This window comes from Coenobita brevimanus, chromosome 92, assembly GCF_032717465.1.
Source record: "Coenobita brevimanus isolate Jiangsu-jjx chromosome 92, ASM3271746v2, whole genome shotgun sequence".
Classification (NCBI taxonomy): Eukaryota; Metazoa; Arthropoda; class Malacostraca; order Decapoda; family Coenobitidae; genus Coenobita; species Coenobita brevimanus.
In genome coordinates, this window is record NC_137045.1 from 10,772,894 (window position 1) to 10,785,615 (window position 12,722).

Below are 12,722 nucleotides of genomic sequence, written 5' to 3' on the forward strand. Positions count from 1 at the left end.
GTAACCCAGCCACTATGAGATGTTTCTTGTAAGCTTTTAAAACTGGTGTGCAAGTAACAAAAATAATGTGCATATAATGGACACTACTGTTCTGAAAAGTTCATTTGATACAGTTGTGACCAATTTTAAGTAACTGCAGTAATTTTCCCTCACATAATTTTGTCTGTTTATACTCCTCCTGTTAAGTACTGTTTTGGTTTGCAGCAATGGACGTCATACTGGAGTTGGTGCAGTTATATGAGGCCAATTACCCTGAATTCCTGAAGTGTGCCTATGTCATAAACGGTGAGGATGCTTTAACTGATGTATGTCTGACGTTTAGTAGGACATCAGCAGCTGAGGCACTCACTCCATAAGGGCTTTCAGCATTCATCTTTGAGGTTATCATGGCTAAGTTTTCATACATTTTACATACATATATATATATATATATATGAAGTTAGTGAAGTAATTACTGTACTGTATATGCTTTTGGCTTCCAGATAATAAGAGTTTATTATGCTCTCCAGTTATTAAAAACAAACTAACATTATATTGCTAATACTGTTATAAAAGTCAATGTATTAATTATCCAAACAGTAAAGGTAAAATATCTTTTGAAGTTGTTAATAATTTTAGTTAATACAGTATATTTTGGCATGTAAGACATTTCTACATTCATAAAAGTACATTTCTAAACAAGGTACCTGTAATGTTGTTTATGCATAAATCTATCCTTGAACTGCACAAACATGTTTAAACTGAGTATACCATGTAACCTGTATATGCATGAAGTTTGAATTTCACTGATTTGTTGATACAGTACTCCCTTATGCAGCAGAATGCCTCATCTGAAAGCACCATACACCAATACTGTATTGTAATAAGAGTGCTATACAGTAATAAGAAGTGCTGTACATATACATTTCCACAGAATTATTACTGAGAAAAGCATTCACCTAGGCTATACAGTGCACCATAAATGCCAAAGCTATTTCACATTAGTACATGTATTACAAATCCCATATATGCTGTGCAGTTGCTCGTGTAATTTGAACTTTGTCATACCCTATACAGTGTATCAAAGCCTGTATTTCACAAAGTAATTTGTGAAGGTGTAATGAATTATGTCAAACACAATATTACACAAGAGTTCTAGGGAACTGAACAGTTCTATCTTATCTGTTGCACTGCCCCTCTTTCCAGCCCCTAAAGTATTCACCTTGGCATACGCCCTGATCAAGCCCTTCCTTCATGAAGTTACCCTCAAGAAGATCCGAATATTTGGTCACAGCGGCTGGAAAGAGGCACTGCTGAAGGACATTGACCCTGACCAGCTGCCACAACACTGGGGTGGCACCAAGACTGACCCAGATGGTGACCCCAAGTGTCCATCACAGGTACACTACTTTTTTCACTTTAAATTGACCAAAAATTGCCATTTTCCCATCTTCAAAGCTGAGTTGTAACAGCAAACTAACATGAGAACATAATAGTAATCATGATGAATGGCTATGTATGGCCATAACATTGTCTGCCACTGATCTGCGAGATAAGCTGCAGGATGAAAATCTTGGCCAGGTTAAGGTAATGGAACTATAATTGACCAAGAAGTTTTGTAACAAAGCAGTTTTTTTTACTGAGTATTAATGCATCTTGTATCCTATACAGTACTTCTGTGACATTGATGCCAGACTGAGCTAAGTTTGGTATTGGTGTTGATAAAGTCTGCACTGAACTGAATTTACTCATAAGCTTTAGATGTGTTAGTGTTCTGTTAGTATAAGTTTGCTGGGTCTATACAGTACTATTATCTCTAAGGGCACATCCACACATGTGCTGGAACAAGTGCTGGCAGCATATTAACAATGCAGTAACAAACAAGCTGCAAACATGCTCGGAACAGCAACATCCAGATCATGTTAGCCGCATCACGATAAAGTCTCAGCTGCCTCGCATGGACACATTTGTCCCATCGCCTCTGCTGTCAGTAGGTTTGAAGCTGTACTCTGGCATGTTTACATACATCTGTCCAATTACTGCTCCATACACGTATCCAAACATGTTGCCAGCTGTGTTAACTCATGCTCAGGAACACATGTGGATGTGCCCTAATGTAGTACTTTTGTGTGGAAATTTACTTAGTTTACTTGGAAGGGATATAACAGTACCCTGAATAATAAGTTTTAAAATTAAAACTCATTTTTAGATCTGCCTTGGAGGTGAGGTTCCAAAGAAGTACTACTTGAGTCTGAGTAAAAGCAACCTAGCACGGCTAAGTGAAGATGAGGACAGCTTTTGCACTCTCACTCTCAGCAAGGGTGGCAAGAAGAGGCTTAAATATGATGTCAAGAAACCTGGTTCACATCTCAGGTTAGTCTGAATTTAGGGGCCACTACTGGTAACTCCATTTAATTATTTTTCTAAAGCATTCCTACAGGAGTTAGCCATTACTCCTAGACTTTCATGTGTGCAACAGGTCAACTCTGGAACTGTCTTCCTCTGTCTGTACTTCGTACTTCCTGTGACCTCCAGTCTTCCAAACGCAGTGTGTCCAGGCACCTCCAAATGAAAAGATCTTGAATTTGGCTCTCTTATATTGTTTTTTCTTGGAGGGAACAAGCTTACGGGCTTCTGGCTTTTTTGGTTCCTTCCTCCTTGGATTAAAAAAATAAATAAAAAAATAAAATAATAATAGTAATAACAATAACACTGTGGTCATGATAGCTGCAAATAATAACAGTGTAGAGGCACTGTGTTGCTTACTACCAGTTTCAAAAGTTGTCAGTGCCTTACTGTACTTCCACTTTATTATGATCTTTGAGTAACCCTGGCCTGTCTGCCTGGGCAGACCCTTCAACCAGAGACAAGCAACTGCCCATGCAGTGAACCAGTGTTAATTTGCAGAAGACAGCACCTTGCCACAGTAAGGCACGGGGAAGAGGGTAGAAGTTTGGTTCCTGGATGGATGCCACATTTGTGTCTGACTACCCAGTTTTCAGGGGCCCCATAGTAGGCTCTACATCGCCCCATTAGTTGGCTTTATGGTTGCCACCCATCATTGTAAATGGTTTCCTGGGTTTATTAGTAACTTTTTGTTGAGCAGAATATCACTGCTCACATCACGACTACAGTTTTATTGTTTGGATGCAATTACTTGTGTGGGATCCAGTCTGTTCCAGTATATGTATTAAACTGGATCACAGAAAGCATTTACCAGTTTCAAGAAGTTTCCTGATTTAAGCTGTTTAACCCGCTGCGTGCTAGTGCTGTTTTAAAACAGTCTGACAATGCTGCGGCCAGTGCCAGTGCTGTTTTAAAATGGTCTAAAATAAAAAACTTCACTGTGACCGAATTTGTCAAGATTCCCGGGTAAAAATTGCCAGTCATGTAAGGTAACTGTTCCTCTACCATCCCTCGGGCTGTCAAGGCCATACACTCACTCGCTCCCCCCCCTCACATTTGCTTTGCCTGTTTGCCTCACCCAGTTGTACATAGTGAAGGCATTTTGTAAATATTTTCATGTAAGTGTAAGTTGTAAATATTTTCTTGTAAGTGTAAGGACTATATAATGAAGTCAAGTTGTAAATGCCTTCTTGTAAGTGCCAGGACTGTACGTAATGAAGTCAGGTTGTACCTATCCTCAAGTAAGTGTAAGATAATGCATTCGCAGTGAGAAAGATATGCAAATTGTGATAGATGCTGAAGTAATAAGTGATCAGCAAAGAGTACTGAACATTGCTATACCTTCCCAGCATAAATAACCGAGTATATCTTACATAGAAAACAGCTTTCTCTCATGTATGTGGTGAGCGTGAGAGAGTGGCTATACTTATACACGAGTATGAAGGACTCAATAAAACTTATTTTTGAGCCTCGGTGAGCATTTTAATGGCGAAATTCGTTGTTTCCACATCAAAATCTATCATTTTAGGAAAAAAAAATGGCCAGCACTAGGGTGACCCAGAGGACTAAAAATAGCTGGCATGCGGCTGGTTAATACAAAGAAACTGCTTGTTGCATGAGCTACCAATTTTTATTACATGTACACTCCCAGCCCCATACCTGAAGTCTTCATGACTGATTCTTAATAAGTATTTGTATTATGATTATGTACTTCAAATACTGAAAGCAGATGATTATAAAATTTCCCAGAATATAGAGTAATTTAGGCTTCTGAATGTCCACATCATTGCTGTTTGTCTCCTCAAACCATTATCTGAGTTGTAGCTACCTCTGTACTCAGTTTATTGTTCAGAGAACTACTGCTTGTTTCCTTAAGCAACTCTCTCTTCATTTTCTTCTACACATTTTCCCCCATATGTATGCTGCCATACCAATGTACTCTTAAGTCCTCCACTAATTCAAGTGGTTCTCTATACAGTGTACCTGCATTGTACTCGTATATTGTGTTTCCTTATCTCTCTATAGCCATCAGTACACCTTATTCTTATCTACAGTATATTCTTGTTTATCTGTCTATCTATTGCCAGATGCTTTAATCCCTTAAAGGTGGCCATGAACAAATTGCTTCCATGTCACTGTGTCCCCCACCATTTCACTGCCCTGCTCCCAGCTCACTCTCCCTTCTCTCATATACCCCTCCACTCCATCCCTCCATCTCATCCTTAGCTTCCCCCTCCACCTAACTCACATACACTGTCCTCATCAGTCTGTCACTCTTCATCCTCTCCACATTTCCAAACCACCTCGGTGTGTTTCTCCTTACGCGTCCTTTCACATCCACATCCACACCACAACTCTCCTCCACTTCCTCATTTGTTAGTCTGTCTCTCCATGTGACCCCACATGCTCCTCTCAAATAACTCATTTCCACTGCTCTCACTCTTGACTTGTGTCCCTCCAAGGTCCATGCTTCACTTCCATACGTTAAAGTTGGTATCACAATATTGTCGTGCAGCAACTTTTTCACTTCCATGTTTCTTATCACTGCATTCAGAGAACCAGCAACCTTTCTTCCTTGTTGTACCCTTTCAAGCACTTCACCCTCTAAGCTTCCAACCTTACTCATCACACTACCCAAGTACGGTACTTAAACGCACTCACAGTTTCCATTTCCTCCTTACCCAGCCTCACTGTACATTCAATGACTTCATTTCTCTTGAAGACCATAACTTTACTCCTCCCTAAATTCATCTTTAAATTCCGTTTCTTACACACTTTCCCAAACTCATTCATCAAGCCTTGCAGCTTCCCTTTGTCTTCACTTAACAACAAAGTTTCATCTGCAAACAACAGTACAGGGAGTTGCCACACACACCACTCTCTCATTAGGGTTGCTCCAACATCCACCGTCCTACCTTGTATCTCATTTATAACCCCGAACTTGTACAGATTGAACAATCATGGAGATATGACACACCCTTGTTTCAACCTTCAAATAGAAATATTCACTCAATTTACTGTTCACACGTACTGCAACCTTAGCACCCACATACATACTCTTGACGGTATTCAACAGCGTCCCATTTACTCCATATATTCTTAATACTTCCACAGTCCGTGTCTGTCCACCCTGTCATGTGCATTCTCTAAATCCAAGAAGGCCAGATACAACTTCTTTCCCTTCTCTAGAAACTTTTCCACTGAGAATGAATATCTGATCTACACAACCTCTTCCCTTCCTAAAACCTCCCTGTTCTTCTCCAACTAATTCTTCCGTTATTTCCCCAACTCTGTCAATAAGTATCCTGCCATATACTTTTCCTGTTACACTAAGAAGACAAATGCCCCTATGATTAGCACACACATCTTTTCCCCCTTTTCCTTTGTGTAGGGGATTTCCAATTTCCAATTCTCTGGGACTTTACCTTCCTCCCACACCAGTCTCCACATCTTCCACATCCATTCTACTAATATCTCTCCCCCATTCTTCAGCATTTCACCACACATTCCTTCAATTCCTGAGGCTTTCCCCATTGACTTTTTTCTCTGCTTCCACAACTTCCATCCTACTGATTTCTTCCTCTCTCCTCACATCCCTCCTTCTCCCACCAATTCCCCAGCCATTTATACATGCATTACTTGTATTCTCTATGTTCAGCAAGTCCTTCAAGTGTTCTCTCCATCTGCTCACTTTTTCTCCCTTCTCCACTAGTTTAGCTTCACTTTTTCTCCCTTCTCCACTAGTTTAGCTAACACTTTTCACAAACATTACAAACTCATGTCAGTAAACAAAGATCCATATTATTGCTAGAGTCTAATACTGTATCACCTCCATACATTTGATACCCTATGATATTCTATCATTCTTCATCCATCTTCAGTCTTACACCTCTTTCTCCTTTCCACAGCTCAGGTTTGTGACATCTCTCGTGACCTTTCCATACATACACACATCAGACAGCTAAAGTGGACCATGTGCTTTTAGCAGAATTATTCAGTGTTACCACCTGACCACAATTCCAGATGGGAGTTTCGAACAGAGGACTTTGATATTGGATTTGGCATATCGCGAAAGTTGAAGAAAGGGGAGGAGGAAGTACTGGTGCCGTTGCAGAGAGTTAACTCACAGCTTGTGACTGAGGAGGGATATCTGGTGTGTACTGACCCAGGAACCTGTAAGTATGGTACAGTACCAGCCTGACATTTATATATATATATATATATATATATATATATATATATATATATATATATATACTGTATAGTGTACAGTCACGCCTCTGTATGCATAGGAGTTATGTCGAGTGAAAACTCATTGCGTAACGATTTATCGTATACCTAGGTTGATATAGTGTGGGTTCAGTAGGGATACAATGGGGGTCAAGGACCACCCAACTTGCAATCTCAAAAAAATTTATTCTTTTAGCCTTGCCCTTGGTGCCTTCAGTAGCATCACGCTGTTCACTAGGGGTAGCATCCTTGCCAGACATGATTTCACAAGTTTCAATATTCCACACAGAAAGTTGTCATTCCACTTAACATCACATAATGCTTAATTCATTGTGCACTTGCACTGTTGTCTGGTGATAGCTGTTGTGTTTCATGGCCTTGCATGTACGAACGGAATGAATAGATGATGATCACAGCGAATGTTAACACTTGGCGGCCGTCTTGGTTCAAACATCCGACTGTTGGGTTATGTGAGAGGCACCAAGTACTCACAGGATTGTTGTACACAACCACCACAGTTATCATGCAACTGAATTTTGCTATCAGTATCGCAAATCTGTGTACGTGTCTATGTTCATTGTTCTGTCAATTTAACACTTACCAAACTGACATATACTGAGGCATGATTGTACCTGCAGAATTTTGTACCGTACTGTGAGGCATGCATCTATTAGCAGCATCCAGCTTACTTAATGATCTCTCACAAGGGATGTGGCAGCTGTACAACCTTAAATTTAACTTTTCCTCTACGAGAACAGTATCCACAAGTATAATCCAAAGACTCCCCCCCCCCCCCCCAATAAAAACACTGACCAGGTAGACATTTTACTGCAGAGGTTGAGCATAAGTTGATGCACTGCAGTCTGTGGTGTTGTATGTCTGTATTATTACTTTGTAGAAAAAGGACTGCCCTTTTTATGCTAACAATAAACAATAACGGTCAATCCCTTCTTACCCCCTTTGGGATGTACGAGGCTCAAGGCAACATCACAGTAGCCCAGAACATTAATATTATAAGAAACACACCAGTCCCCTAACAGCATTTTTGTAAAGGAAAATATCCAGTAACCACTTGGATCCAAACTGTTATGCATCAGGCATGCCCATCTTTTTTCAAGCCGTTTTCCATGCCCAGTAACAGGTCTATTTAAGTGGTAGTAACTGATTTCACTATATTCTCCCCCCCTCCCCTTTCTTATATTAACACCAGCATACAAAAACTGCAGCAGCCATATATATTTAGTTGATTATCTTTACTGTGGGTGACTCTACACTGAGTGACAAGCCAAATGGTTTTCTGTACACCAGGAAACCATTTACTATGCTGGGTGGTAACCATTTAACCAAATTTTGGCACCTGGTGGTTTAGTGGGTAATTATTGCACTTCAGTCGGATTGAGCAGGTGAAGGCTTATACCCAAGGGGTAGTTGGGGTTGATTGCTCACGTAATGCCACTCAGGGATGAGTGAGGCTGGTCACTCTCATCTTAAATGTCGGGACCAACTGCCTAGCCCCGGGCTCCTATGCTTCTCATGGGGCAATGTAGGATTGGATGATAGAATAGATGATTATTTTTAAAGTTCTAATTTAGGCTTTATTGCAATCCTTTGAGAATGCTGATGCCGAAGTTGAAAACATTAAGTTGTTAAAGTCATTTTTTCTGTGCACTGTATTTACCTATACTTAGTGAAATAGATGGTAAAAAAAACTGTCTCTCCCCCCCCCCAGGGATGTGAGATGAATACCCATATTTAAGTCCACCCATTTTTATATTTTACAGTCCCTAGGCATTTTGCTTGAAAGCACCAATACTACATGTATTTCCAATCCATTCGGTCTGATCTACCTTTAATTTCTAAATTAGTACAGTAAGTTTATACTCTATGTGTTTCTTAATCAGTATTTTGTTAACAGATGTGGTTACCTTTGACAACGAGTTCAGCTATATGAGGTCCAAGAAAGTTCTTTACAGTGTGTCTGTGGAACCTCCAGGCAGTGCCAAGGAAGAGTAAGACATAAGTCAGAAGAAACTGCTGCACAAAAATCTGAGGAGATGTTCAGCTATGCAATGTTCTTCTTCTGAAATGAACTGAATAGTTTTGAGTAAACTGTACAATGCCAGCATCCCTCTGTGTATGTATTGCTCTCTATTACAGTAAAATTAAGATGTACTTACATTTTGGTGCAGATGACTTGTACATATTGTATGAAATTGTGATACTCTTCTGGGGGCATTGGAAACTATACTCATTTTATATGGATAGGCAGGTATAGTCTGAGACAAGTGTATTAACCCCTAACTGCCGGGTGTCAATCAGAACTGTCAAGAAATCGGTGGCCAGATAGCGCCAGGTGTCTGTCGGAACCGCACTTGTTTTCACGCCACAGGGTGAAGTGGCCGCCACTTTATCTCGACATCAAAAGCTAGGGAGGGACTCCCACCAGCCGAGCCAACCATACCTCAGTTGTCTCTGTGATTTTGCCAGGTGTAAGGCAATCTTTCCTTGACCCTTCTCGTTCGCATCTGTTCCCACCTCACGTGGAATTTTGTCTTATCCACCCCTGCCAAGCCTCTTTCCAAGGATACTAGGAAAGGACTCAGTGATAGTGCCATAGGGAATGCCTTGGACACCACTGTGTCTAGTTTATGTAGTAATGGAGACATTATCATGTTGAGAGCAAAGCCATAGTTGGGGTCGCGGGCAGACGCACAAACACATCCTGTTCTTGCAACAAAAATTAGTCCTCTTCCTCATGTCATTACTCATCAACGCAACGACCTACAGACCTGGGGATACTTTAATTCGCAAGAAGAATTGTTGAGTAATATGGTCTTTAATTTGTTTCTCTAACTGCTATAGTTTTTGAGATACAGTATTAAGGTTCGAAAACACACTATTTTCGGGAAAATTCCCGTAGTGAGTGAACAACGGTGTTATAAATAGCCCGGCGTGGAGGGGTTAAATACATTACTAGCAAGCACTTATTCAGATGCAAAAAATTACACTATTACTCAGTGCTTCTCAGTCACCCTGTGATACAATTTCCTCCATAACATTCCCCTGCTAGTGGCACGAAGGCTTACATCCTCCATTTGTTATTGATGCAGCTTTCCAGAGTTCAGTGTGTAAATTTTCAGGCATTTTAGGCAATACATACCTGCATACTTGCCCTGCCCATACACCTTACACCATAATTAATTTGAATTAAAAAAAAAAAAAAAAAAAAAAAAAAAAAAAATGATGCACTGTAACTGCTGATTCTTGAAAACTATCTTAATAGTTTTGTATCTACAGAATGGGGTCACAGTTTTACAGTATACTGTATATACTTTCATGTATGGAACAAAAGTAGTCCAGGATTTTTTTTTTTAATCTCCATATGTAAATATCACATTTTATTTTCTAAACAGGAAATATAATTTATGATGCTAGATGGGAATCTGTGTCATGTTTTACAGACTGTGTACATGGAGTCTCTTTTATCCGAAAATCATGGGACTTACAAAGTTTCGTTTAATCAGTTTTTTCGGATAAAACATACTGTAATAATATGTAGGATACAAGGGAACAGTAATGTACTCGCCCATCACCCATTTCTGGCGATGTCTAGCCCACCACCACCACCACCAGCACCCCAAAAGCCACTCAACCACCACCAAAACACTTAATACACTGAAGTAACTATGTATGTAACTGCACTTTTGTAAATGTAATAGAAACTGTCAACTTAAATCTTTACTCAAATAAACTTAAATAATCATCATCATCATCATCATCTGGACCTCCTTTCCCACCCAAGGGCAGGGTGAGGAAACCTTCACCGAAACAATTACGTAATTCACTGTAAGCAATTAAAAGAAAAAAAAAAAGTCTTAAACCTAATTGTTTTTTCATATTTTCTGTTTCCTTATTCAATTATTTCCACATCATCTCCCACATCATCCAATTCTTCTGAGGTGGTGGATGGGGACTGGTGCAACCAACGTTCGCTTTAATGACTAGCAGAGCAACCGTAAACTAACACTAGTGGCGTGAAACACACCCGCTGTGTTTGAATTTTCGGACAGATTTCAGATATTTGCGGTTAATCGAAATGAGAACGTTTTAGTAACTTACAGTTAATGGTATATTACTAAAAAAAAAAAAAAAAAAAAAAGTCTTAAACCTAATTGTTTTTTCATATTTTCTGTTTCCTTATTCAATTATTTCCACATCATCTCCCACATCATCCAATTCTTCTGAGGTGGTGGATGGGGACTGGCGCAACCAACGTTCGCTTTAGTGACTAGCAGAGCAACCGTAAACTAACACTAGTGGCGTGAAACACGCCCGCTGTGTTTGAATTTTCGGACAGATTTCAGATATTTGCGGTTAATCGAAATGAGAACGTTTTAGTAACTTACAGTTAATGGTATATTACGGTTAAGATAATTTCGGATAAGAGAGACTCCACTATAGTTAGTAATAGAATTTTTTAAGCAAACAAAAAACACTATAAAGCTAGTGATATACAGTACTACTGTGGTATTACCTAAACACAAATTAGTGAAACTAGTACAGTAATATCATTTGTAAGAGAATTTGGTGTAGTACAATAGCTAAAAAAAAAAATAATTTGGGGTACTGTGGACTGACCGTACTATACGAATGCTTTTCAAGAATGATGAAGAGTATGAAAATGTGTAAGTTTCTAGTGGAAAAGGAACACTGTAAGACATATGAAATTGGAATATGTTAATGGCACAAATAAAAGAAAGTGAAGTACCCAAGAATACCTAATGTATGGACAAAGAAGCCGAAAGAGTTTTTCCATGTGTGTAGCATTTGGGAGTTCCCTAGGATACATGTTAGAGATGATCATGACTTATACCAACTTGTAAAGAGTTACTGTTTACACAGTAAGTACTGTAGTATCATGGTTAATACAGGGTAATCTGCTGTAAATCTGTTGCTTTTTTGGAGAGAAACAATTTTAAAAAACTTCATAGCATACACCACAAGATGTGGACTCTACACCGGGGTGACAAGCCAAATGGTTTCCTGTACACTAGGAAACCATTTACTATGCTGGGTGGTAACCATATAACCAAATTATGGCAGCTGGTGGTTTAGTGGGTAATTACGGCACTCCAATCGGATTGAGCCAGTGAAGGTTTATATCCAAGGGGTGGTTGGGGCTTATTGCTCATGTAATGCCACTCGGATGAGTAAGGCTGGTCACTCTCATCTCAAATGTCAGGACCAACTTGCCTAGCCCCAGGCTCCTACACTCCTCATTGGGCAATGTAGGATTAGATGATGGATGGATGGTATTTTCTTGAAAGAAAGCGATTAACCAGTACAGTCTGTAGGTGACTACTTCTGCATTAATGGTTAATGCAGTTCAGTCTTTTCTACAGTTCATAAAGACTTGCAGTATAGGATTACAGTTTAACCTATTAGGCATATATTTAATGTGTAATACTTGAAAATTATCTTCCTTAATGGTTACAGTACAGTATTGTACTATGAATTCAGCAGTTAACGTACTTATGCAGTGCCTTGCAACCTCAACATATTTTCCACATTTCTCATTACCCTGATTCCCCCTCTGGTTAGTCTGAGTCATACTGGAAGTGGATTTGAAAATATCATAACACCATTTCCTGGGTGAATTATTCTGCACACTATACCACAGTATCCTCTGGCAAACTATTGATGCAAACATCAGTATTAAAGTGATAAGTTGTATATAAAATACTAGGGTTTACTATGCAGAGTACAGTATATTGCTAAGGAAAAGATGGTATGAAGCCTGTTGTGTCACACAAAATATGAGCCTATAATGTGACTCTCTTCATCCCAACTGTGATCTTTATCAACTTGTTTACTATGAATGTGCGTATGAGTGTGATGTCTCTGAAGTTTGCATTTTATGACTACCTACAATAATGTAAGAAATGTTTATAAAATGGTAGAGCAACTGGATAAACTATCTTTAGATGTAAATTTTCTTTCTATATGTTGCAGTATAATATTTAAATCATGGTCTCGATATTAAACTCACTGTCAGACTTGTTGCGTATGAGACTACGAGAGAGATTCTTCCATAAGTTCTATTTTCT

At 39.3% G+C, this 12,722-nt stretch overlaps 2 protein-coding genes across 4 annotated transcripts in view; one reads left to right on the forward strand and one right to left on the reverse strand.

Moving 5' to 3' along the window:
• Nucleotides 1-9,856, forward strand: part of LOC145412144 (SEC14-like protein 2) — a 56,281-nt gene extending 46,425 nt beyond the window's left edge. The window contains exons 6-10 of one of the 2 annotated variants that reach the window (XM_080282076.1): nt 205-285; nt 1,186-1,379; nt 2,189-2,352; nt 6,409-6,560; nt 8,531-9,856. In XM_080282076.1, coding sequence (XP_080138202.1) covers nt 205-285; nt 1,186-1,379; nt 2,189-2,352; nt 6,409-6,560; nt 8,531-8,628 — 689 coding nt within the window. In that variant the 3' untranslated portion in view covers nt 8,629-9,856. The remainder of the gene's footprint in view (nt 1-204; nt 286-1,185; nt 1,380-2,188; nt 2,353-6,408; nt 6,561-8,530) is intronic. The other variant, XM_080282077.1, reaches the window with a different exon arrangement.
• Nucleotides 1-12,722, reverse strand: part of LOC145412142 (polycomb protein EED-like) — a 43,806-nt gene that overhangs the window by 446 nt on the left and 30,638 nt on the right. The window lies entirely within an intron of this gene.